This window comes from Alternaria rosae, assembly GCF_020736505.1.
Source record: "Alternaria rosae strain MPI-PUGE-AT-0040 chromosome Unknown BKA58scaffold_3, whole genome shotgun sequence".
NCBI lineage: Eukaryota > Fungi > Ascomycota > Dothideomycetes > Pleosporales > Pleosporaceae > Alternaria > Alternaria rosae.
Window position 1 is genome coordinate 2,722,973 of NW_025763572.1, and position 23,091 is coordinate 2,746,063.

At 52.5% G+C, this 23,091-nt stretch overlaps 9 protein-coding genes across 9 annotated transcripts; 5 read left to right on the forward strand and 4 right to left on the reverse strand.

The window, feature by feature from the left end:
- Nucleotides 1-268: 268 nt before the first annotated feature.
- BKA58DRAFT_381020 (protein phosphatase PP2A regulatory subunit A) lies at nt 269-2,691 on the forward strand. Its single transcript, XM_046169963.1, has 6 exons — nt 269-506; nt 563-714; nt 762-1,253; nt 1,300-1,414; nt 1,464-1,608; nt 1,659-2,691. The coding sequence occupies exons 1-6, from the start codon at nt 341-343 to the stop codon at nt 2,428-2,430; spliced, it is 1,842 nt and encodes a 613-aa protein (XP_046028069.1). The 5' UTR covers nt 269-340; the 3' UTR covers nt 2,431-2,691.
- A 3-nt stretch (nt 2,692-2,694) lies between these two features.
- BKA58DRAFT_381022 (thioredoxin-like protein) lies at nt 2,695-3,304 on the reverse strand. Its single transcript, XM_046169964.1, has 2 exons — nt 3,002-3,304; nt 2,695-2,941 (listed from the first exon to the last, which is right to left on the reverse strand). The coding sequence occupies exons 1-2, from the start codon at nt 3,150-3,152 to the stop codon at nt 2,784-2,786; spliced, it is 309 nt and encodes a 102-aa protein (XP_046028070.1). The 5' UTR covers nt 3,153-3,304; the 3' UTR covers nt 2,695-2,783.
- A 65-nt stretch (nt 3,305-3,369) lies between these two features.
- BKA58DRAFT_135332 (LMBR1-like membrane protein-domain-containing protein) lies at nt 3,370-6,331 on the forward strand. The gene is made up of 2 exons (XM_046164469.1): nt 3,370-3,615; nt 3,674-6,331. The coding sequence occupies exons 1-2, from the start codon at nt 3,586-3,588 to the stop codon at nt 5,984-5,986; spliced, it is 2,343 nt and encodes a 780-aa protein (XP_046028071.1). The 5' UTR covers nt 3,370-3,585; the 3' UTR covers nt 5,987-6,331.
- Nucleotides 6,332-7,075: 744 nt separating this feature from the next.
- Nucleotides 7,076-8,817, forward strand: BKA58DRAFT_381025 (uncharacterized protein). The gene is made up of 2 exons (XM_046169965.1): nt 7,076-7,201; nt 7,250-8,817. The coding sequence occupies exon 2, from the start codon at nt 7,298-7,300 to the stop codon at nt 8,777-8,779; it is 1,482 nt and encodes a 493-aa protein (XP_046028072.1). The 5' UTR covers nt 7,076-7,201; nt 7,250-7,297; the 3' UTR covers nt 8,780-8,817.
- A 344-nt stretch (nt 8,818-9,161) lies between these two features.
- On the reverse strand, nt 9,162-11,404 carry BKA58DRAFT_381027 (Tannase/feruloyl esterase). The gene is made up of 3 exons (XM_046169966.1): nt 10,599-11,404; nt 10,403-10,538; nt 9,162-10,353 (listed from the first exon to the last, which is right to left on the reverse strand). The coding sequence occupies exons 1-3, from the start codon at nt 10,939-10,941 to the stop codon at nt 9,237-9,239; spliced, it is 1,596 nt and encodes a 531-aa protein (XP_046028073.1). The 5' UTR covers nt 10,942-11,404; the 3' UTR covers nt 9,162-9,236.
- A 353-nt stretch (nt 11,405-11,757) lies between these two features.
- Nucleotides 11,758-14,633, reverse strand: BKA58DRAFT_419471 (uncharacterized protein; the record flags this gene model as incomplete). Its single annotated transcript, XM_046172713.1, has 8 exons — nt 13,731-14,633; nt 13,624-13,679; nt 13,245-13,316; nt 12,859-13,099; nt 12,741-12,808; nt 12,456-12,692; nt 12,265-12,401; nt 11,758-12,223 (listed from the first exon to the last, which is right to left on the reverse strand). The coding sequence occupies exons 1-8, from the start codon at nt 14,314-14,316 to the stop codon at nt 11,758-11,760; spliced, it is 1,863 nt and encodes a 620-aa protein (XP_046028074.1). The 5' UTR covers nt 14,317-14,633.
- Nucleotides 14,634-14,752: 119 nt separating this feature from the next.
- Nucleotides 14,753-18,205, forward strand: BKA58DRAFT_419472 (isoleucyl-tRNA synthetase). Its single transcript, XM_046172714.1, has 3 exons — nt 14,753-14,873; nt 14,941-15,506; nt 15,563-18,205. The coding sequence occupies exons 1-3, from the start codon at nt 14,790-14,792 to the stop codon at nt 18,150-18,152; spliced, it is 3,240 nt and encodes a 1,079-aa protein (XP_046028075.1). The 5' UTR covers nt 14,753-14,789; the 3' UTR covers nt 18,153-18,205.
- Nucleotides 18,206-18,663, reverse strand: BKA58DRAFT_381032 (uncharacterized protein). The gene is made up of 3 exons (XM_046169967.1): nt 18,516-18,663; nt 18,362-18,457; nt 18,206-18,310 (listed from the first exon to the last, which is right to left on the reverse strand). Exons 1-3 carry the CDS (start codon nt 18,576-18,578, stop codon nt 18,290-18,292), a joined length of 180 nt encoding a protein of 59 aa, XP_046028076.1. The 5' UTR covers nt 18,579-18,663; the 3' UTR covers nt 18,206-18,289.
- A 127-nt stretch (nt 18,664-18,790) lies between these two features.
- Nucleotides 18,791-23,078, forward strand: BKA58DRAFT_381033 (Sfi1 spindle body protein-domain-containing protein). Its single transcript, XM_046169968.1, has 2 exons — nt 18,791-19,066; nt 19,119-23,078. The coding sequence occupies exons 1-2, from the start codon at nt 18,994-18,996 to the stop codon at nt 22,733-22,735; spliced, it is 3,690 nt and encodes a 1,229-aa protein (XP_046028077.1). The 5' UTR covers nt 18,791-18,993; the 3' UTR covers nt 22,736-23,078.
- Nucleotides 23,079-23,091: the final 13 nt, after the last annotated feature.

Genomic DNA, 23,091 nt, shown 5'->3' on the forward strand with positions numbered 1-23,091 from the left:
GCGCATGAACGAGGTGTGGCGCAACCCAACCTGGAAAGAACGCAGATATCAGGTCACGCTCTCGATTCCAAGTGAAACGATAGCAGCTGTTCAAATACACTGGTTGGATTTTCAATCAAAAGTTAATGGCACGATTCCATTAGAGGTAGGTTTCATCTCTATATACAACACCGTCCCATCTGCAAGTGTGGCGCTGTGGCTGAAAAGCTCGGACTGGTCCTTCAGCGCCCTGACACCCCTCTTCGCTTCCTCGCCAACAACCAGGTACGTCAACACCACGCCCGCGTTTCGAGCTCCCTACTGCGCCCTCATAAACTTAACCCGCCTCAGACTCTGAACCATGGACGCAAATCAAAACGACGAGCTTTACCCCATCGCCGTGCTCATCGACGAGCTGAAGCACGACGACGTTATCCTCCGCCTCAACGCCATCCACCGACTAAACACAATTGCCCTCGCCCTCGGCGCCGAGCGGACACGAGAGGAACTCATACCCTTTCTCGATGGTAAGAGCCTGGCTGGCGCTTGCGTCACGTGTGGACTGGCTAACGGCAGTATCCAGAGTCGGTCGAGGATGAGGACGAGGTTCTCACAGCATTGAGCGAGGAACTTGGCAAGTTTGTCGAGTACGTAGGTGGCCCAGAGCATGCACACGTGCTCCTGTCGCCTCTTGAGAACCTTGCAGCCATAGAAGAGCCTCTGGTCAGGGAGAAGGTGCGCGCAACAATTGCCTCAGCTCGGCCGCCAGCTAACACGTGCAGGCTGTCGAATCGCTCAACAAGATCTGCGAAGAGCTGTCGCAGCAGCAGATCGAAGAGAACTTCATACCCCTCGTCCTGCGCCTATCAAAAGCCGACTGGTTCACGTCGAAGATCTCCGCGACTGGACTCTACCAGACCCCCTACACTCGCGCTACACCACCCTCACAAGAAGCCCTCAGGCAGCACTACGGCCAGCTAGTGCACGATGATACCCCCATGGTACGGAGACAGGCGGCCAACAACCTCGCCAAGTTTATCAAGGCGATGCCGCCATCTATCGTCATCGAAGAAATGATTCCCCTCTTTCAGCACCTCGCCGCCGATGACCAGGACAGCGTCCGCCTCCTGACTGTCGACATCCTCATCGCCATCGCCGAGGCAGTACCCAAGGAGCAGCAGTCAAGCCACGGTGTCCTGCTGACTGCGCTGCGAAGCCTGTTTGAAGACAAGAGCTGGAGGGTGCGATACATGGTGGCAGACCGATTTGAGAAGGTGCGTCTGGCTTGCAGCGAGAGAGGGTATGCGCTAACGGTTTTAGATTGCAAAAGCCGTCGACGACGAGGTTGTCAACCGAGACCTTGTACCTGCATTCGTCAAGCTCCTCAAGGATACCGAGGCTGAGGTCCGCAGCGCCATCGCGGGACAGATTCCAGGTAGGTTGCTATGCCGCAACAGCGCGACACTCAGGCTGATCATTACTAGGCTTCTGTGCGCTACTGGAGCGTGAAACCCTCCTGCACGAGGTCATGCCCAGCATAGAGGAGCTGGTCTCCGATCAGTCACAGCATGTGCGCGCCGCACTTGGCACCCAGATCAGTGGGCTCGCTCCCATTCTTGGAAAGGAAGAGTAAGTTGCGACTGCGCGTAACCACGTGCTTGCCTACTAACACGAGTCAGGACCATTTCGCATCTCCTTCCCATGTTCCTCCAGATGCTCAAGGATGAGTTCCCCGACGTCCGCCTAAACATCATTTCCAAGCTCGAGTCTGTCAACAACGTCATCGGCATCGAGCTCCTCTCGCAGTCCCTCCTCCCAGCGATCGTCCAACTCGCCGAGGACAAGCAATGGCGCGTACGTCTTGCCATCATCGAATACGTTCCCCTCCTCGCCTCACAACTTGGTGTGCAATTCTTCGACGAGAAGCTCAGCAGCCTGTGCATGAGCTGGTTGGGCGACACGGTCTTCTCAATTCGTGAGGCATCCACTCAGAACCTGAAGAAGCTTACGGAGGTCTTCGGTGTAGAGTGGGCCAACGACGCTATTGTTCCCAAGGTCATGGCTATGGGCCAGCACCCTAACTACCTCTACCGAATGACGACTTGCTTCGCTGTCTCAACACTCGCGCCCGCTCTCAGTCTGGATGTTATCGAACAATCCATCATCCCGATGATGGACAAGCTGGTCAACGACGATATCCCCAACATCCGCTTCAACGTCGCAAAGTCATATGGCCAGCTCATCAACACCCTCAAGCAGCTGCCTGAGCAGGGCACCGTCATCGCCCTAGAGAAGGCTGGCACACCAGGCCAGGGCTGCCAGAAGGCTACAGATGTCATCACAAAGAGCATTCTGCCGAACCTCGAGAAGCTTCAGCAAGACGACGATGTAGATGTACGATACTTTGCGACGACGGCAGCACAAAGTTTCACGGACGCGATGCAGACTTAGAAGGTCCAGCTTCGCCCGTGTTCTTGAATGTGGAGAATGACATCATGAATAGCATCAACGATGGTTAATGATCTGGAAAGACTGCAGGACAACAGTCTGGGGACGAAAGAAGAATCCAAGCCGCAAGCCCTGTAGGTGTAGCTTCGACTTTGTTTTACGAGACTTGAGTGAGGCTAGTAGTTGGGCTCACTAGCAATAAACCACAAAGATTACCCAGTTAGAATCATTCCTGGCAGACTTTCAATGCATACTTTGGCGTTATTATCAGGTGCAGAATGTGTGATGTCGATCATTCATTTATTATGTGACAAGCTATCGTGCAGTAGCTACGGCTTCCCTTTTGTTGTGGGTATTTAGACGGCACCAGCATCCTTGAGCAGGTTGTTGAGCTGGCTCTTCTTGGCCTGCAAATCGCTGTTTCCACCAATGTGCTTCTGAGCGATGAAGATGTTGGGGACGGTGGTCTGGCCGGTCATTTCGCCAAGTGTGGACTGAATGGCTGAGCCATCATCTATGCGCGCGCGTTAGCTGCTGTCTCTCTACACAGCATTTCACAGCTATATCCACGTACCGACTTGGTCCAACTCGATAGCGTAGAACTTTGCGCCACTGTCGCTCAGCAGCTGCTTGGCCTGGCGGCAGTATGGACAGTACGACTTTGAGAAGACGGCGACGGGGTTCTCGTCGATGATGGACTGGACCTTGGTCTTTGTGGCGGACATTGTGGCGGGCGAGGGGGCGCGCGTGAAGAAGTGACGCAGGAAGGAAATTTTGGCGGTTGTTTTGGGAGATAGGCTGGAGGATTATGAGTACTGTGTTGTGGTGTTGGAGGGGTGGATGGAGTGACGTACTTATGCGTGAAGTCGAGATTTGTCAGTTGATGGTCGTAGGTTTATGAGCTTGATGTTAGGTGTGTACTGTATACAAGTAGTGGATTAGTGTGCAGCTGCCCCCCGCAGTAGCAAACGTTCTCGATGGCAAATGATGCAATCACTCGTGAAGTACTGCCGCTAACTGCCGTCGGAGATGGATCGGCGATGCAACGTGACGTGCTTACAAAGACTAGAAGGCGAACAGGGGTTGGGACGCGGACTCGTCATGACGCGTGCGGCTCAGATTGCGACGCGGACGAGAGTAGGGACCTAGCTTGCACGCATGTTTTGGAGCATATGCCAAGTGAGACAGGTACGGAAACCGCAGTAAAAGTAATTATGAAGTTTTGAATGAAAAGATGGAAGAATAGAATATAGAAACAAGTCAGACAGACCGGCTTGCGAACCTTCCGCATTCCGAGATTGAGCAGCGTTCCGACGCTTCCACGCCATCCGTCGCGACAACTGTCAAACTACCTTTGGGCCAGCCACCCAGGCTTCCTTTCACCGTCACCACACATAGCCATAATCTCCGCCATCACCGCCACAACCCCAACCTTTTCTATGCGCACCCCGTACCACACACCACGATGACGTCCTCAGCGGCCGGCTCAACCGCCTTCTTCATCCTCTCCCTCCTCTCCATATGCGGCGCCGTCCTGCTGCTCCTCCGCTACTACCTCCCGCTCCGCACCACACCCGCATACGTCGTCGTACCCGTCTTCTTGGCAATAGCGCTGCCGGCCAGCATTGTTGTGCTCCTGCCGATCGATCTCGCGAGTAGTGCTGGGTTGGATACAACGGATGGCGCGAGGGGCATCTGGCTGAATGACACGGTTGTGTACAAGGCATGGCGCATTATCTACTGGCTCACGTTCGCGCTTACTTGGGCGATCCTGCCTATGCTGGGCGAGTACTGCGATAGTGGGTACAGAGAGCCCAAGGCAAGGTTGCAGTATGCGCTTCGGAGTAATGGGCGCTACTGGCTCATTGTGGCTGGATGCAGTATCGTTGGCTCAATCTATCTGGTTATCTGGAACGGGTTCGAGGCGGATACGTTTAAGAGTTTGGTTATGGCGCTGGCGTATACTTGGGGTCTGATACTGGGTATCTACCTCATGGGCCATGGACTTGTCGCATTCCCCAGGAGCCTGTTTCGGTACGCGAGTGTTAGTGAGAGGTTGAAGAGGATACAGAGTTCGGCGCCAAAGGTCCACGAGAGGTTGACTGAGGCGCTGGAGAAGCTGGATCAGTATGAATACCAGGTGGTGCAGCTCAAGCAGAGGAAGAACGGCACGGCGCGGGAGTTTCAAGAGTGGATTGATGAGCTGGCGGAGAAGGGCAACCTTCCGGAGAACAGGGCGGGTGTCGTTGGACGTATGGGTACGGCGACGGTGCCTCCAGTCATCACGGAAAGATATCTGGCAGACCTCACGAGGAAGCTAAAGCGAGCGCGCCATGCGAAATGCCGGTTCGAGAACGAATGGGATCATGTTGTGCGGAGGGCAGTAAGGACACAGGCCATCCTCGATTCGAAAGCCAGCAAACATCTCGAGTTCAAAGGTGCCGCGTTGCCAACCTCGAGAGGACTGTTCGATCGCATAACTATCCTCACGCCACTTACGCGCTACCATCTACACGTTCACGTCATCCCCGCTCTGGCATACGTCTCTTGGGCTATCACCATCCTCGCATCTGTCTCCATCGTCTGGTCGGAATGCGTGCGCGAAGCCCAGGACTTTGGTGGGCCCAAACTTTCCATCATCGGCTGGACTGTGGTACACCGCCACGACAACGGTCGGTCATCAGTTGGCTTCAACAGCCAGATCATTGCCGCTGCCTGGCTATGCTACATGTGTATTTGTGCCTTCTACAGTCTTACCGAAGTCAAGATCTGGGGCAACCGAGCACTTGTACGAAGGAACACATACCAAGAGTCCGCGACCTGGTACGGTCTGCAAGTCGCCAAACTTACAGTCCCCCTAAGCTACAACTTCCTCACCATGACAGACAAGAACATATGGAAAGGCACCATGTTCTACAAGTTCCTTGGTCGCCTCATCGTCCTCACACCCCTCGGCGAAGGCTTCAGCGCCTTCTTCCCCATCTTCATCCTCGTCCCCGTCTTCGCCACAGCCTTCGGTCTCTATGGCAAAGTAAAGAACATCTGTGGCTTCGGCGACCTTCTCGACGACGAAGAGGATTCAGCAGGAAACTACGCCGGCACCGGTTCCTGGCGCGAAGGCCGCGCATTGATCGACCGCGAAATCCAAGGCGCAAGTGGAAACGTCCTCGGTCTTTCTCAACGAAGCTCCACCAGCCCGCCGAACGAACGCTACACAGATAACCCAGCACCATCGTCATCGTCGAATCCCCCTACATCCACTGCAGCGGCAGCCACTAGCGGCCCAAGCACAACGCGCCCCGACCGCCGCCGCCCACAACTCGACGACGAAGAAGAGGAAGGCAATTTCTTCGAAAACTTCGCTTCAAGAGTCAAAAACACATTTGAAACAAACGATTTCTCCTTCCCAAGACCGAAGTGGCTGGGTGGCGATGACGATGAGGTTGAGGCTGGACGTAGTAGCAGAAGAACGCAATTAGATAGAGGTGATGGGGAGCGCGGAAGTGGGTTTTTGGGCTTGTTTGGTGGGAGGGGGGATGAGGGGAGGGTGAGGTTGTAGATGTTCGTTGTAAGAGTATTTGTTTTGAGGATGAGTGCGGGATTGTTGGGCATTGCGATGGCGTTTCTATCGTTCTGGATTAGATCATGGGATTGAGTGGGTGTATGAGTATTGGGTATACAGGACTAGACATTTTGTTCTGCGCTGTTGCGCTTAACGTATTTAATATAAGGTATATTTTGTCCTCCACGGTAGGTGCCTCGCGTAGCTCACCGGTGACGCCTTCCTTGGCCTCAGCCTGATGTAGCTGCTTGGACGTTCCGCTCATTGGTACAAGCCGCTTGTGGCCAATCAATCAAAAGCAGTAGCCCCAAACCCCTCTCAGCAATCAGGCAGCGACATCTTCCCTTTTATCTTGGTGTGGGATCTTTCCTATCAGGCCTTGGGTCTCCTTACCTGGCGATGGACGAACACGATAAGACGCCCGATGGTGCACAGGAAGACATAAACGACGACGATGGGCCGACTGGAACACCCAGGAACCCTTCCGAACATACCAGCCCTGCCACCCACGTTCGGGTACCTCCCTACAAGATTGAACAGAGCAGTAATGTTAGTGTTTGTCAGCGGTGTCTCTATATCCCCTGGAAACTCCTACTGGAGCAGCCAGGGACGCCATATGAGCGTTTGCTGAGGGTTGGCGAAAGCAAGATTCTACCGGCTCAACCTTCGTGCCGTATCTGCCGCATGTTATCTTGGATGGTTGCGAACAAAGGCCTGCCAGACGGGCACTATGTTCTAAAGAGATGTAAAGACTCGGGTCTTTCTCAATTGGCTCGAGCGAATACACAACAGCAAGCACATCTACTCAATCTCGTACCCTTCCGTTGGTCGAATCAGTTGAGATGGGCTGCGCATTTCGTAGTGGCCAGCTTCGACACTGACATTGAGCCGTCCACGCACCATCTCGTCCGTCCGCGCGGAGTGGACCCAGTTCAGATCAAGGAATGGTTGCTGGAGTGCGATACAAAACACAAACAAGATTGTGCATTGGACACTGCAATACAAGGAGCACTACGTCAATTGCACGTGATCGACTGCGAGCGGAACACTGTTATACCTGCGCCAGCAGGATGCCTATACGTAGCCCTGTCCTATGTTTGGGGTAAACAGAAACATACATCCCAAGGGTTGCTCCATCCACCAAAGACTATTGCACGCAGCATATACTTTGCACAGCAGCTGGGTTATCGATACCTCTGGGTTGATAGATATGTAAGTGTATACTCCTGTGGCGGAAATTCGTGATGTTTACATTCCTAGTGTATCAATCAGAATAATCCATCCCACAAGCACACGCAGATCATACAAATGGGCGACATATATGCTGCAGCACAGGTTACCCTGATTGCCGCAGCGGGGAGCGACCCAGATTTTGGGCTACCCGGCGTCTCTACATCTTCTCGAGCTATACCGCAATCTGAGAGGATCGGGAATGCATTGCTCATGCCTGTACAACGTCCTACTACGTTAGCAGAAGTAGCTCGGTCACAATGGGCGTCCCGAGCTTGGACGTTCCAGGAATTCCATCGCTCCAGAAGACGCTTAATCTTTACTGAAGGCGAAGCGATTTTCGTCTGCAACAGTGGAATAAGATACGAGACGGCGCTGCCGCGCGATATATGGGGCGAAGAAGGCGAGGAATCTGACAGCTATTGGCTCCAGCAATGGCTACCTCAATGTGCAGCGGTAGGAAACAGGGACCACAGCTGGACAGCCACGATGGATCGCGCCGCAGGATATCTGGAGGCATACAGCAAGCGTCATTTGACGTACGACACCGACGCACTAGATGCTATTGCAGGAGCTCTGGATCCACTTGCACAAGCATCTACTTACCATATCTGGGGCGCTGCTTTTCATCGTACCTATGAATTCCCGTGTACATCCAACTCCATGATATCAATTAGCTTATCTAGTGAGAAGCACTGGGAAGGAAAGCTTATGCGCGAATCGATTCTGGTCCGAAAGGCAAACACAGATGACAGCAGCCTTGAGTGTGAGCTTGCGAGTATGCTCTGGGAAATCGACAACCTTGTACCTTGGGATAGTCAGATACTGGGCTCACAGCGCATACAACGTGACGAGATGGCGTTGCTGTGGTATCATGCAGAACCGTGCCGCCGACGATTGCAGTTTCCTAGTTGGTCCTCCCTAGCATGGTCGGGATTCATTCACTGGTATCGCGAAGACACGAGGTGTGACCCTCGGACTTTTCTCGCACACTTACCTAAGGCCAAGCTACGCTTCGCACATGCAATCTACGAATTGGCCAGTTTCGTGCCGACACGCGACAATAGCTTCATCAAGACACCACCAAGGCTTGAATTTGCCGCTAGAACTGTGCATCTAGAAATGTTTCATACAACAACAATGAAGGGATATTACGATGAGAATGAATTCCTTGTTGCGCTCATACTAAAAAACTACTTTCAAGTCGGGCTTCCAGTGTACTGGGATACCGAGCCCGAGTTACTATTGGGAAAACGTTTGAAGGGCGCTTTGGTGTATGGTGTAGCAGGAGCATCACTTGAGGCTTTCATGATAGTAATCGCAGAAAGCACCTCACTCTCTAACGTTTGCGAGCGGGTTGGCATTGTGAAACTGCCTGAACAATTACATAGAAGAGGATATCCAGTTACTCACCAGACTAAGGGGGGTCATTACCGCAGCCGGCTTCCTCCCAACTTCTGGGATAGTGAAAAAGAACAGTTCGACAGTCTTCGCGAGGGAACTCATGGTTTATATTGGCATGATATCTTTGAGCACATGCGGCTCGTCACATTCGTATAGGATGAACTTGGAAACTACGCGATTTCCAGAGCTTTAAGGCTTTCTCACACGAGTTGAATTCACGAAAAAACAGGCCCTTCGTATAGGATATATCACAGATTATACATGCAGACCCCTTATCCTTCAACTTGCAGCACTGCTCTGTTACAAATTCTTTCGTATAATATATGCACGTGTCCCCGAGCTCTTAGTCGCTACTCAGCATTGGAAGATACAGTGCCACGTAGCGACAGTAAAATACGCTTGCGAATCAGGTTCTATGTAATCCCACTTGAATTGACCTTGTCTGATGATGGCTCACGTTCCTGATTGATTAGACCTAAGTCTGTTAGCGTAGCACACATGTTCTCGCACCTGTAGTCTCTATTGGCCTCACGAATTCGGCGTATCGATTGCATTCTGAATTCAGGACGAGCCAAATTTTCATGGATGCTAAAGAATCAGAGTACGTTCTGCTCTATAACCTACACTCCCAACTACCAGACTTCTTATAATCGCCCCCGACAAACGTGTTCCTCGTTGGATACTTGCAATGCCTCCTCGTAAAGTCCACTCCACTCTTTACAGTATCATTCACAAACTTCATGCCCTCGATAAACTCCGGCGCAACACCGTTCTCTACCCATGCAACCATCGCCGCAAGAACGTTGTGTTGCGCATCAAACGGGATACCCGCCTGCGCCGCATTCCCGCCCTGACCCAACACCCACGCCCCTGGCCCTGTGCTGCAATGGAACATACCCGAGATACGGAAGAAACGCGTCCATTCGTCCATCTCTGCGTACGTGTTGTTACCGCGAAGGTGCTCGTAGAATCGGTTCGTGTTGAAAGACGTGATCTGGTTGTCTTGCTGGCCATGGTACATCAGCAGTTTCCCGCCGTTCTGTTTGAAGCCAGGTAGTGAGGAAGGATAGGTGCGAACATCTCCTGGATTGAGATCCTGTGCCGCTTGTGCATCATCATAGCCGTATTCCGATGCGTTCCAAGTTGGATCGTTGTAGACGACGTATTTGAACCAGTCATCTGAGTACGCAAAGGGTGCGCCAGCGTAGAGTTTATCGACAGCGTTGATTTCGCTGCCGGGTTGCATAGCGGGGTAAATTAGCTCGCCGTTTGGAAAGCGATAGTCGCTGAAGATGGTTTGGAGTTGCTGGACTTGGTTGGCGTTTAGGCAGTTTGTTGTATTTTTGGTGTTGCGACCGCAGAGTAAGGTAGTGGGATCGAACTTGCATAAGGTTGGGTCTTCGATGATGCCGTCCTTGACTTTGTCGATGGTATCGCATTGGCGTAACACCTCGTCGTGGATCCAAGTCTGCCATGCTGTCTTCGAGATGAAGTCTGAGCCTTTGATGGGGCCGGTGATGGTGTAAAAACGTGCGCGCCAGGAGATGAGGTTGTTGAAATCGACGCCTGGAGCGCCGGCAACTATGCCATCAAAGTCGTTTGGAAATTTCTCTGCGCTCTTGACGCCTTGACGTCCACCGAGAGAACAACCTAAGTAGTAAGATTTGGTATGACACTTTCCGTAAAACTCTCTGGCCAAGGCCTTGCCAGTTTCAACACTGTTATGAAGTCTGTATGGTCAGTGAGCATGTGCGCCGTGAGTAGTAGGGGTATGCTTACGATCGCCAGGCAAAATCGACTACCATTTCGGGGTTGTTGAGATAGGCGACTCCTGTAGTACCATTGTGGCCATTATTTGCGCCGACGGTAGCGAAACCACTTGATGCTCCATATGCGATATCCTCATACTTGATGCCTGTTGTAAAGGTCAGCGCCCGCTATGCTTAGCACGGCATCCTATTCATCCAACACCTACAGCCGTCAATGCCTCCGTTCCCCGTTGCCAGAAATCGACCAGACCAGACCTCCGGAAACCATGCTTCGAAAGAGATCTTCGAAGTTCTGGTCGTCTTGATCTCTAGTGTCATACGACAAAGATCTACTGAGACAATCTGGCTAGCACGCCCACATGTCGCGTCGTTGTCCGGGAACGTTAAATTAGTTCCTGCCGGAACATGTTGGAGAACATTGCGGGTTGCGCCTTTGATGTATCTTTCGGGCTCGAATGCGAGACACCTTTTCTCAAATCCAGACGATGCAGCAGCAAATCCAGTCAGCGCGAGGTGCGAGACAAGCAGCACCAATGATGTAGGAAACATATCGACGGGGAAGAAAGACTTGGCAACCGATCATCATGGGAATTTGTCGACAAGCAGTCTTTATACTCAGTGCGAAAAACACGGTAGACTTGAAAAGCCACCTCCAGCAAGATGCGGGGTGCGAAATGCGGAGACCGGCTTCCTACCCGGACATTCTTCAATGACTGAAGAAGTGAATGATCCACCTCGATCCTCTCAGTTCTCTTGCAATCATAATATACGGGCCGAACGCAATGTCAATGGGACAATGAGTTGTGGATCTTCCATTAAAGTTCCTTCTCGGGTGGTATGGCCAAGAATCTGACATCGCGAACTCAAGGCTTGTACGCCGTGTCACACCTTGCATCGGCCAGGAAACAGATTGGGGGCTTATGTCCGGACGCCTCACATACATTGTACATATTCGACGGATAAATCGCGGTTGCGAAGGCGTTAGTTCAGTGGTGGAGGAAGGAGACCAAGTAGTATTGCGGGGTTTCGGCGGTCGCGCCGAGCCCTGGGGGAGACATGTGACCTGGGGGCCCTTTCACGCTAGCTTGCATGCACCCGACAGGTGCGACGGACTTCCGAAGTCGACAACTCAAACAACATGACCACCGCAGGAGCCGTGGATGATGCCTGTTGGAAGTAAATTCTTCTCGCCCTTCAGGTGGGATATCTGCAGCAGCGCGACCCTTCAGTCGCTACCAACAGGGCCACCTTCCTTCTCTAGCATGCGCCTCAAAATCATGCCAGTCGCTTCAGCTGCCACAGCCGCTCTTCTGTCCAGGCTTCAAAAGTCTTTACATACCAATTTGCGAACACTTAGTCTTATCCCTAGCTACCGCGGCTTCGAATGCTCTCGTTCATCACAAACTCATGCGTCATAGTTATCCTCCTCTCAACCTGAGGTCCCAGGATGAAGTCTTGCCAGGTGATACCATCGCACTCGTTCGCAGATCCACACACTGTTGTCGTAGTCAAACACAAATCCTCTTCGGCTGGACGAGTCCTCCCCCAGCGTTCCGTCCAAGCGTTCACGGTTCTCGACGCCGTCTCACGACTCTCTATGCCCTCCTGCTCCGGAACATGGCTTGGTGTAGCGCCGAATGCGCCTGCCAACGCGTGCGTCGTACGAATGAAAAAAGGCTGAAGCGTTGGGAGACACCCGGAGATGATACCAATAGAAGGCTCAACGGACGACCATATGAAGACATCACTCTTCTTCCAGCTGATGTCTTGCGCTGCCATCAATCGGACGATCGTGATAATACGATAGAGCGAAGCAAAGCACACACTACGACTGTTAGTGATAACACAGGTCCCTCAATTTGGGATGCTTACAAGCTGCCGAGCAGGAAGATAAAGCAGATGGCCACTTTTTGTGTTTTTTCCATTTGCAACTTGACAACGTGAGATATTGGTATACAGAGTATGCATACATCACCGAGGAGATTGAAGATGCCGGCGCCAAGGTAGAACTGCGATTGTATAAGCAGGCACCTACATTCGGAGTGGAGGCACCTGGGACGCACCTTCGCTTCATTGACGAGAATCTCTCCTTGAGCCCCGTTCCATTGGTCCCAGTAGTAGCTCAACGGTCGGGTGTACAATGGCAGGACGACGTGGTTCGTGATCAGGTAGGCAGCCGTCATACCAACACAGAACCAGCCCAGCATGTTTATACCAAAGATGCGTCGGTACAAAGCGAGGATGGAGAGTTTGATAACGCAGACACTCCAAGCGTAGACAAAGACGTATGCGAAGGTGATCTGCCAGATGTTAGTCCGGCAAAAGTATGCCTAGACATGTAAGCGCACGATAGTGATATGTCGCATTTGCTCTGGCCCCAGCGACCAGATATGTCGGCCCAGACCAAAGAAACCGCCTTTTACGGAGTTAGTAAGATAGGAATTTGCCCAGCAATCGGCCACCAACCAGCAATGCAGCACGCAAGATTTCCCGCGTTCAATGCCAACCCGGCAACGATTAAGTAGTCATCACATCCCAGCTGTTCCCGTTTCAACTTTGTGCGCGTAAACAGCCTCAGTGCGACGAAGGCACCAGAAAGAACAAACAAGATGATTGCGACAACGCTGTTTCCGACTGTCCGTGACTCGCTAAGGTTAAGGCCCGGGGGTGGGTCGCCGAAGTTGAATGTTGCCATACCACTAGGTATCTTCAGCGGCAACTCAGAAGACAGGAGTACGCCCGAAAGAGTGGGTGAACGGGGTAACCATCATATAAACGGGGCTTTTTGATGGAAGACGTGGTGTAGTTATCGTTGGAACAAATAAGGGTATCCCTTGTGGCGTACAACGCACGGGAGTATCATGCACGGATGCGCATTCGATGTTGCTCGTCATGATCATCTCGATGTCTTCTACACCGATGCTCTATCGTTTCTGTTATGCAAGTGGAGCTGTGCCACAAAGAATTGCATTGACCAATGTAAATATTGACGCGACGACCATGACTTGGAACTGAGTTCGCACGTCTCTTCAACCACGCCACATCGTGCATGTCATCGAGCACCTTGCCACGTGCCCCAAGCTCTTATGCATGTAACCGCGAAAAGCGACGAAGTGACGCGATTTACCCGGTTATTGTTTCCTACATAATGCAAGGGGGTATTTACAGCATCAGCACTATCATCGGAACCACCAGAGTCAATAGTGATGAAGCTGTTCTCAGTTCGCGCACCTGACTGCTTGCAGTACTTTTCGTCATGCTGATAGCGCCGCTGTTGTCCACCAATTCTGTGTGCAAGTTAGTACGTCTTCATTTTGCACCCTAGAAAAGATACTTACGACTTCCAATGGCGCCACTTTGCTGGAACCCAACATCGCCTTGACAGAGACGTATCAACGTGGCATTGCTCCTAAGTTGCTGCAGCTTGAGTTCCGCTTTCTCGAACTTTTGTTGTAGGTTCTGCTTCTGCTCATCGCTAAAAAGGTCGGCAGCAGGTCCCCGATCGACACCATCCTGGCCGTTTGTTGAATTTACCAGTCTTTCCAACATCTGCAATATCTTGCATTGACGAGCTGTCTCGCGCTGCGCATTGATAGTGTCGCATTCCGCCGCGAGTGTTGAGTTGGATGTTAGCTCATTTAGTTTGGCCGTGATGTCGGCACTGTTACTTTTGATCCAGTCGATACGCTGTTGAGTGAGCTTGTCGCGGATGTCTATCGTGTCCAGGAGGGTCTCGTTATGTGCGATCTTGTTAAGCTGTGTCAACGTACGTAGGCGTCTACATGTCTTGTCGATGTCGGCATCCCTGGGGCTAGTGAAAGTGTCGCTACCCTGTAGAGGCTGATCAGATAGATCATTGGATGGAACATTCGAGGCTGCTACCAGCGCGAAGAATGAAGTGATAAGGAAGATGGGAAAACGCATTGTCAATCGGAAATATGTGAAAAGAATGCTTAGGCGAAGATGAGAGGTGGCGACTTGGAGTTTTCATCGTTATCGGTTAAAGCTGTCACTGTTTCAATCCCTTCTCTGTTGCCGCAGAGCCGCAACAAAGATATAGGTATGCGACGTTTCATGGTGAGTATGCTCTAACGGTTCCAGTTACGATGATTAGCGGCCTTGATGATTAGGGTCTCGGTGCCAGGACGCATCTAGCTGGTGAGCACACGAATGAATGGCTCATTTGGATGCAAGATGTTCATGTAGCGAGACGAGCTCCGCTATGGCCAGGAGATACTGTTAGTTGCAGGAGTCAACGGTCGTCAATGCTTCGTATGGCGGGGTCCTATCGATAAGGGGCTGAGTCACGCTAATGGCGGGGATCGGAGGAGTCAACTCTAGGCTCTAGAAAAAGATTCCCCGCCACGGCTCTCTCTCAGCATACTCACGCCGCCACCATGTCTATGAACTTTCCGAGCGAGGAGGAGCGCATCCTCGCGCGCTGGAAGGAGATTGACGCCTTCCAGAGACAAGTCGAGCTAGTACGTGACTATGCTACAGCCTCTTGAACCCAAGCACGTGTGGTTGGCACTTGCTAACTTGCCATAGTCGAAAGGAAAGCAACCATACACGTTCTACGATGGACCGCCTTTCGCGACAGGAATGCCGCACTATGGCCATCTCCTGGCCTCGACCATTAAAGATATCATCCCCCGCTATTGGTCCATGAAGGGCCGCTATGTCGAGCGACGGTTCGGCTGGGATACTCATGGTGTGCCTATCGAGTATGAGATCGACAAGGAATTGGGCATGTCGGGACGCGACGCTGTACGCGAAATCGGAATCGCCGAGTACAACAAGAAGTGCCGCGCGATTGTCATGCGATATGCGACCGAATGGAGGGCGACTATCGACCGTCTGGGTCGCTGGATCGACTTCGACAACGACTACAAGACCATGGACACCAGCTTCATGGAGTCGGAATGGTGGGTCTTCAAGCGTCTCTTCGACAAGGGCGCCGTATACCGGGGCTACAAGGTTATGCCCTACAGCACAGCATTGGCGACGCCTCTCAGCAACTTCGAGGCCTCACAGAACTACAAGGACGTTCAGGACCCAGCGGTAGTCGTCACATTCCCGCTGCTCGACGACCCAAACACGTGTTTGTTGGCATGGTAAGCTACTTACTCTCATTTAGTCCCACTGGCCTGCGCTGACCCAGCCCGAACAGGACCACTACCCCATGGACACTTCCATCCAACACCGGTCTCTGCGCGCATCCCGATTTCGAATACGTCAAGATTCTCGATGAAGCGTCCGGCAAACACTACATCCTACTCGAAGCGCTACTACGCACACTATACAAGGACCCGAAGAAGGCCAAGTTCAAGGTTGTGGAGAAGCTGAAGGGCAAGGATATGTTGGGCTGGAAATACGAGCCTCTGTTCGACTACCTCTACGACGAATTCAAGGACTACGGCTTCAAGGTCTTGAACGACGCCTACGTCACAGCAGACAGTGGTGTGGGTATCGTCCACCAAGCCCCCGCATACGGAGAGGACGATTACCGCGTTGGCAAGGCCCACGGTGTCATCTCTGACACTCGACCGCCACCCAACCCAGTCGATGATCAGGGTCGCTTCACCGCGGTTGTCCGCGACTTCGAAGGCCAACACGTCAAGGCAGCAGACAAGGGCATCATCAAGCATCTGAAAGGCACCGGTCGCTTGATCGTAGACTCACAACTTCTCCATAGCTATCCCTTCTGCTGGCGGTCTGACACACCCTTGATCTACCGAACAGTTCCCTCATGGTTTATCAAGATTCAGGATATCGTGCCGCAAATGCTGGAAAACATTGCTGGTTCGCACTGGGTTCCTTCTTTCGTCAAGGAGAAGCGCTTCGCCAACTGGATCACCAACTCACCTGACTGGGCTGTTTCACGAAACCGTTTCTGGGGTACGCCACTTCCGATTTGGGTCAGCGATGACGGCAAAGAGGTGGTCTGCATTGGTAGCGTGGAGGAGCTGAAGAAGCTCAGCGGGTACGAGGGCGAGCTAACCGACATTCACCGGGATAAGATCGACCACATTACCATTCCCAGCAAAGACGGCAAGGGTGTGCTCCGAAGAACAGACGAGGTCTTTGACTGCTGGTTCGAGTCTGGTTCCATGCCCTACGCCAGCGCGCATTACCCATTCGAGAACGTGGAGCAGTTCGAGAAGTCTTTCCCCGGTGACTTTATTGCGGAAGGTCTTGACCAAACTCGTGGTTGGTTCTACACACTCACTGTCCTTGGAACACATCTTTTCGGAAAGCTGCCTTTCAAGAATTGCGTCGTCAACGGTATCGTACTTGCGGAAGATGGCAAGAAGATGTCAAAGCGTCTCAAGAACTACCCCGACCCCAACTTGATCATGACCAACTACGGTTCCGATGCGCTGCGGTTATACCTCATCAACTCACCCGTCGTCCGTGCCGAGACACTTCGGTTCAAGGAAGCAGGTGTCAAGGAGATCGTTTCCAAGGTCCTTCTACCTCTCTGGAACAGCTACCAGTTCTTCGAGCAACAGGTGTCACTGTTGAAGAAGGTTGAGAGTCTAGACTTTGTATTCGACCCAGCAGCTGGAAAGACTAACAAGAACGTGCTCGATCGATGGATTCTCGCGTCCACCCAGTCGCTGCTGAAGTTCGTGAATGAGGAGATGGCAGCGTACAGGCTGTACACCGTGGTTCCGCGGTTATTGGAGCTCATTGACAATACAACAAACTGGTACATTCGTTTCAACCGTCGCCGGTTAAAAGGCGAGCACGGCCTCGAGGACACCAAACACGCCCTCAACACGCTCTTCGAAGTTCTCTACACACTCTGCCGCGGTCTCGCGCCCTTCACACCATTCATCACAGACAACATTTACCTGCGATTACTACCTCACATTCCCAAGGAACTGCACGCAGAAGACAACCGCAGTATCCACTTCCTTCCTTTCCCAGAAGTGCGAGAAGAGCTGTTTGACGAGGGCGTTGAACGCCAAGTCAAGCGCATGCAGTCAGTCATTGAGCTTGGCCGTATCTGCCGTGACCGTGCCAACAAGGGCTTGAAGATCCCGCTGAAGACTCTGGTGGTCATCCACCCAGAACAACAATATCTTGACGACATCAAGTCATTGGAGAACTACATCCTGGAGGAGCTGAACGTCCGCGATATTGTGCTCTCTAGCGATGAGGAGAAGTACAACGTCCAGTACTCAGCTACGGCCGACTTCTCTGTTCTCGGTAAGAAGTTGAAGAAGGATGCCATCAAGGTCAAGAAGGCGCTACCAAACCTCAAGAGCCAAGAAATCAAAGATTACCTGAAGAGTGGCGAGATTGTCGTAGACGGCATCAAGCTTGAGGCTGAAGACTTGATGGTCAAGCGCGGTCTTGCAAAGGACTCCAGCAACAAGGACCAAGAGTTCAACACAGACAACGACGTCCTCATCCTCCTCGACGTTGCCTCATATCCAGAGCTTGAGCAAGAAGGACTCGCACGTGAAGTCATCCGCCGCGTGCAAGATCTACGCAAGAAGGCCGGCCTAGTGCCGACCGACGACGTAGGCATGGAGTACCGAGTGCTGAGCGATCCGGAAAGTGTAGGACTGGAGAAGGCGTTTGAGAACCAAGGCCCGTTGTTTGAGAAGGCTTTGCGAAGACCTGTAGACAAGCACGTCATCACTGAGGTTGAGGGCAAGATCCCGGAGAACAGTAACGAGAAGGTCATTGCAGAGGAGGAGCAAGAGCTCCACAAGGCGACTTTCATGTTGCGATTGATCAAGCTATAGTAGCTTCCTAGAGCGGTTCGATAGTATAGTGGCGCGCATGACTTGTTGATGGAATGAAATTAAAATTTCTATGTTTACAGTGAACGCCTTCGTATGCTGTGTGCTTCAAAGAGAATGATGGGTCGCTACGAGTGCCGTCACCGCTGCTTATACGCCTTCTGTGCGTGGGGTTAGTTGTGTTGCCTTTTGATGCTGTGAGGAGATATTACCAGATAGCACTCCTTCAGTTTCATGAACTCATTGACGCACATGTCTTTTCGTACATTGTTGTAGTCTGAGAATATGCATTTGCCGTATACTGCGCTCTGGAGTTTGTCAGCATCGTATCAAATCTTACTACTCACATTGAGGGGCGTATCATACCTCCGTCGAGCATTTCGCAGCCGCTGTGGCGAGTTTGTCGATGGGACGTGTTCGACCGGGCATCTCGAGCAGTATTGTGTATCTCTCTCGAGTAGTATGAGTAGAATTGTTACTAAGCAGTAGCCCTTTAAGGTATGTGAAGTTCTCTGGACATGGCGAACCCACGCTCTCCCACCTCGATGAGGTCAACGAACAGGGCCCACTTAACTAAAGCCTTGGCACTCTCGCATCCACGAACGCGGGCGGCCAACCACTCCAACAACAAAGCGCGTCGCTGCAACGCCAAAACGCGGGCGCAACAACACCCCTTCCTCACTCCTCTCTTCTTCTTTTGGATTTGTAATGCTTAATTGTTGCGCGACGAACTCACGACGACTTTCTCGCATGCCGCTGCTTTTTGGTCGCTGTTCGAATCATTCCCGCCGGTCCCTTCCATGTTGTCGCGAACGCGCCGGAGACGAACGAGTCGCGTGCACGAATGCTATCCTCCATGAGGCTGAATGGAGATGATGCGAGGGCTATAACAGCTGATGATCTCTGTCGGGACGAAGGTAAAACGTCTAAGAAAAAGATTGATGAATAAATGTACTTACACCGCCATAGTCTCCGATGCCATTCACAATATCGTCCTTCGCGCGCAAGACTCCCACGATGGATCCATTGACGCCCTCTTCGTCGCATATGATGAATATGTCAAAGAGCAGCATCCTTCGCCTATCGATGCCGCTCTTTACTACAGTTTCCTGTTGCGCATGCAGGAATATGGCCGGGAAGGCGAAGACTTGATGTCGCTGGTTCTGCGCGTGGTGAAGGAGCATTTCGGTCTCAATGGAGAACTCGGCGACGAAGAGGTCGTTGAAGTCCCGAATAACATTGACGCGACACGTAGAGGGGCGCAGGCGAGCTTAGGGCGGTATACGAGAACTGGGAGCTTCGACTCGTTCCTTGATGGGACTGCAGACAAGGTTGCCGGCACCGACTATGGTAATTTGGCTGTGCGCCCGAGGAGAGCATCACAGCAGAATGCTCCTGATGGCTATGCCAACAAAGCGCGCAATCACCGTCGAGCGACGTCAGACACCGAAGCGCATTCGTACCGGCCAGTGCAACTTCCCAGTCACCCCAAAGTGAATGGCACCGCGCCTCGGAGGTCAAGTTCAGGACAGCAGCCGCCAGTTCACAAGCGCAGCGCTTCTGTCTCAAGTTACGGCAGCCTGCGAATTCGAAGAAATCCTACATCGACATACAGAACTGGAACTCACGATGCAGACGAGAGCGATTTCACCGACCATACGGCTAGCCTCGACCTCTCTTCCATCCAAATACCAGGAGTGAACGCGCCGATACCGAACGATCCGTACGATTCCCCGCACCAGCGCCGCCTTCAACAATCACGGCAGATCCAACACCAACAATATGTCCCCGAACCGTTTCGACCCTCCGATACCCGATTGATGGACGATGCGGAAACTTTTGAAGAACAACGGCTACACCGAGTGACGAGAGAGTGTATACGGATATGGCGGAACCGCGCGCAAGAGCGCATGAATCTGCGCGACGATATGGAGAGAGCAGCTGTCGCCTTCGATCGTCGTGTCTTACTCAGGGCCTCCCTCTTGCAGCTACGGGACACCGCGCTTGTGAGGCGTTCTGGTCGAGAGACGAATCGCTTCTTCGATCGGCTGGAAACCCGTGCAGACAAGGCTCGCAGTCTATTCCTGCTCACAAAAGCCTTTACGCACTGGGCAAAGTGCGCGGAGGACGAGGTTCAACGAACATCGGTTGCGCGACGGCATATTCTACGCACACGCTTCTTCAATGGCTGGCGCGATATCACGGCAGTCAACGAGCTGAAGATCCAGCACTTTGCTCTTGCAAAGTTCCTCTCTATATGGCGAGCACGCGCAGCAAAGGTGCGGGATCGCGATGACTTCGCTGAATCATACTACGAACAGAAGATTGTCAGGAAGTCGTGGAATGCTCTCAACAATGAGTACCTTAACAGAGGTGCAGCAAACTGGCATGATACACGAACAGCAAGAATGACATTGCAGAAATGGCGCGAGATCACAGAGATCATGAGGGAGCGGAACATGTGGGCCACGGATCGGCGCGATGGAACACTCATGCGCAAGACGTTCCGGACGTGGCAGCAGAAGACAGTGGCAGTAAAGACTCTGCAATTCCAGGCGGACCAATTCCGACAGACTTCCCTCCTTCGAACGATGGTCCAGACACTCCAGAGGCAGGCACAGCTCGAGCCACTACTGCGCCAGGTCCAAGCACGCACCAACGGTCGTTTGCTTCGTGCAAAGTTCCAGGATTGGCGCAAAGACGCTCAGCTATCCCGTCAAGCACACAATGTTGATCGCATGCGCGTCCTACGCAATGCCTACACTGCCTGGAATGACAGATTGCGCATCAAAGCTCTCGAGGATCGGATCAACGACCGCATCATTGTTGAATGCTTGTACAAATGGACCTTGGCATCCCGAGTATCCCTCTTCCAGCGTGTCCACGATCGACAGCTCAAACAGTCAACATTCCTATCCTGGGTCACCAAGACCAACCAGCGCGTCAACACTCTTGATACTGCGGAAGTCCGATTCGCCCAATTTAAGCGCGGTCAATTGATGCGGACATGCTTGCGCAAGATGGAAGCTATCACTACGGAGAGACGAAGGGAGCAGTTCGCTATTATATCCCAATATCAGCAAAAGCTCAAGCAGCGCATATTCGACAAGCTCAAGGAGAGGCAAGCGCACTTTCAAGAGTTGAACCAATGGTCGGCCGATGCGCGCTTCTACGTTCTCAGCAAACATACACTGAACACATGGAGCCAAGCCACCCAACATGCGCGCCGTAATCGCAGACGCGATACCTATTCGCAGGTCCGTAGAATGGTCAAGACGAATCTGGTGCGCAGAGTCTTTGAGCACTGGCGGGACAAGGCAAATCACATTGCAGTGCTGACGCAAAGGGCGAACGACGTACTCGACAACCGCACTTTCCAAAGCAGTGCAGCAATTGTACATCAATGGCACGACCGCACACTCATACTTCGCCAGCAGCATGCTCAAGCCGAGAGCCTCTACGCCTTCAAACTGTCCACCCGTTACTTCGCCATCTGGTCCCAACGTATGGACCTTGTACGTACACTCGAAGGGCAAGCTGTCGCTCTGCGGCAGGAAAGCACGGAGATCGCTGCTACCGGCGCTCTGAAGAAGATGGGCTGGCGTCTCTGGAACTTCCAGAGGCAAGAGGAGAACGCGAGAGCGTTATTTGAGAGAAACTTTGAAAAGCATGTTAGAGCCATGGTTCGCTTCTGGGCCGAGCGTGCTACCGAGCGGCGTGGCCAACGGGCTGCGAGTCCATCGCCTCCTAGTAGGTCGAGAAGACGAAGACAAGACGATGGGGATGACTATGACGGTCACGGAAATGATGGAGACTTCGATGACTACAATGACGGCAATAACACTGCCGGACCAGGAGGCCTCCAGCAATCCGGTGACGAAACCCAACGCCTCGAGTCCTGGACAGCCTTCGACGAGACCGCTCTAGGTCTAAACAACGACCTCGACCTCTCCCTATCCCTCACCCCAGAACAGCCACCCCGCCATCCAACCTTTACCCCCAACCCCTACGCTCCCATCCCATCCCCCGCATCAACAACCCGCCCCCCAGGCTCCATCCTCCGCCGCCCAAACACCTACCCACAACCCCAATCCGCCGCGCGCCCCCCTCCTGCCACCATTCCCGAAGACGACGAATCCGACCTCTCCTTCGGCGACGCCGCTCAATCTACTTTTTGGTCCGGAACGCCCTTACCCCCTCCTCCTACTACAAGTAGTAAACCAGGCTACCTCAAAACACCCAGTAAACGCAGTGTTGTTCGTGCTAAACGGCCTGAACTTCCGCCTAGCCCCGAGAAAGCACGTGTTCTTTCTCCTGTAAGAAGGCCGCTGGGTTCTTCATTTCTGGAGAGGGAGGGAAGGGGTAGATTGGGGACTATGAGTGCGCCGCCTGTTCAGAGTGCGAGGGATGCGAGGTTGGCTGTTGGTGGTGTGACGAGCTTTGAGAGGAGGTTGAGGGAAGGTGGGTTTGGGGGGAGTGTTGCTGTTGGTGGAAGTGGGAGTACAAGTGCGATGAGGAAGAGTAGAGGGAGAGGTGGTAGAGCGAGGGTGGGGTTTGGAGAGGTTAGTCAAATGGGAGGACTATGAATAAAGCGAGAAGATGATTTTGTTGCATATTTCGAGAAGCATTGCGCGGCGTCTCTGCTTGGGTGGGTTGGTTCAGTTGGTTTGGATGTGTTAGGATACCCCACATTGTTTGCTACATTTATCTAAGGTTGCTCCAGTTTGTCTCACCTGCATAAGACAGCGCGTGAAAGCCACCGCTAAAGTTAATCTTACCATTAAAACGACAATAGTCCCCCGTAGATAGTGAAAGCACATCATCAATAGGCAGCTCACTCGCCTTCTCACAGCACAGTCTGCGCGTGAATCACCCTTGCGCTTCTTCCCTCGATGTATATATGGTACCACTAGTCAAACTTCTGACCCCCTCCCATCCACCA

Bases quoted from the DNA above. Each gene is read 5' to 3' on its own strand.
- BKA58DRAFT_381032 (XM_046169967.1), bottom strand. From the start codon at position 18,578: ATGCCCGGTCGAACACGTCCCATCGACAAACTCGCCACAGCGGCTGCG. The intron at 18,458-18,515 runs GTATGATACGCC...GACAAACTCCAG, and splicing joins CTGCGAAATGCTCGACGGAG to AGCGCAGTATACGGCAAATG. The intron at 18,311-18,361 runs GTAATATCTCCT...CCCCACGCACAG, and splicing joins AACTGAAGGAGTGCTATCTG to AAGGCGTATAAGCAGCGGTG.
- BKA58DRAFT_381027 (XM_046169966.1), bottom strand. From the start codon at position 10,941: ATGTTTCCTACATCATTGGTGCTGCTTGTCTCGCACCTCGCGCTGACT. The intron at 10,539-10,598 runs GTAGGTGTTGGA...CCTTTACAACAG, and splicing joins GAACGGAGGCATTGACGGCT to GCATCAAGTATGAGGATATC. The intron at 10,354-10,402 runs GTAAGCATACCC...CTGACCATACAG, and splicing joins GTCGATTTTGCCTGGCGATC to ACTTCATAACAGTGTTGAAA.
- BKA58DRAFT_381025 (XM_046169965.1), top strand. From the start codon at position 7,298: ATGGGCGACATATATGCTGCAGCACAGGTTACCCTGATTGCCGCAGCG.
- BKA58DRAFT_381020 (XM_046169963.1), top strand. From the start codon at position 341: ATGGACGCAAATCAAAACGACGAGCTTTACCCCATCGCCGTGCTCATC. The intron at 715-761 runs GTGCGCGCAACA...TAACACGTGCAG, and splicing joins AGCCTCTGGTCAGGGAGAAG to GCTGTCGAATCGCTCAACAA. The intron at 1,415-1,463 runs GTAGGTTGCTAT...GATCATTACTAG, and splicing joins CATCGCGGGACAGATTCCAG to GCTTCTGTGCGCTACTGGAG.
- BKA58DRAFT_419472 (XM_046172714.1), top strand. From the start codon at position 14,790: ATGTCTATGAACTTTCCGAGCGAGGAGGAGCGCATCCTCGCGCGCTGG. The intron at 14,874-14,940 runs GTACGTGACTAT...AACTTGCCATAG, and splicing joins TCCAGAGACAAGTCGAGCTA to TCGAAAGGAAAGCAACCATA. The intron at 15,507-15,562 runs GTAAGCTACTTA...CAGCCCGAACAG, and splicing joins AACACGTGTTTGTTGGCATG to GACCACTACCCCATGGACAC.
- BKA58DRAFT_381022 (XM_046169964.1), bottom strand. From the start codon at position 3,152: ATGTCCGCCACAAAGACCAAGGTCCAGTCCATCATCGACGAGAACCCC. The intron at 2,942-3,001 runs GTACGTGGATAT...GCGCGCGCATAG, and splicing joins TATCGAGTTGGACCAAGTCG to ATGATGGCTCAGCCATTCAG.
- BKA58DRAFT_381033 (XM_046169968.1), top strand. From the start codon at position 18,994: ATGCTATCCTCCATGAGGCTGAATGGAGATGATGCGAGGGCTATAACA. The intron at 19,067-19,118 runs GTAAAACGTCTA...ACACCGCCATAG, and splicing joins TGATCTCTGTCGGGACGAAG to TCTCCGATGCCATTCACAAT.
- BKA58DRAFT_135332 (XM_046164469.1), top strand. From the start codon at position 3,586: ATGTTTTGGAGCATATGCCAAGTGAGACAG. The intron at 3,616-3,673 runs GTACGGAAACCG...ATGGAAGAATAG, and splicing joins GCATATGCCAAGTGAGACAG to AATATAGAAACAAGTCAGAC.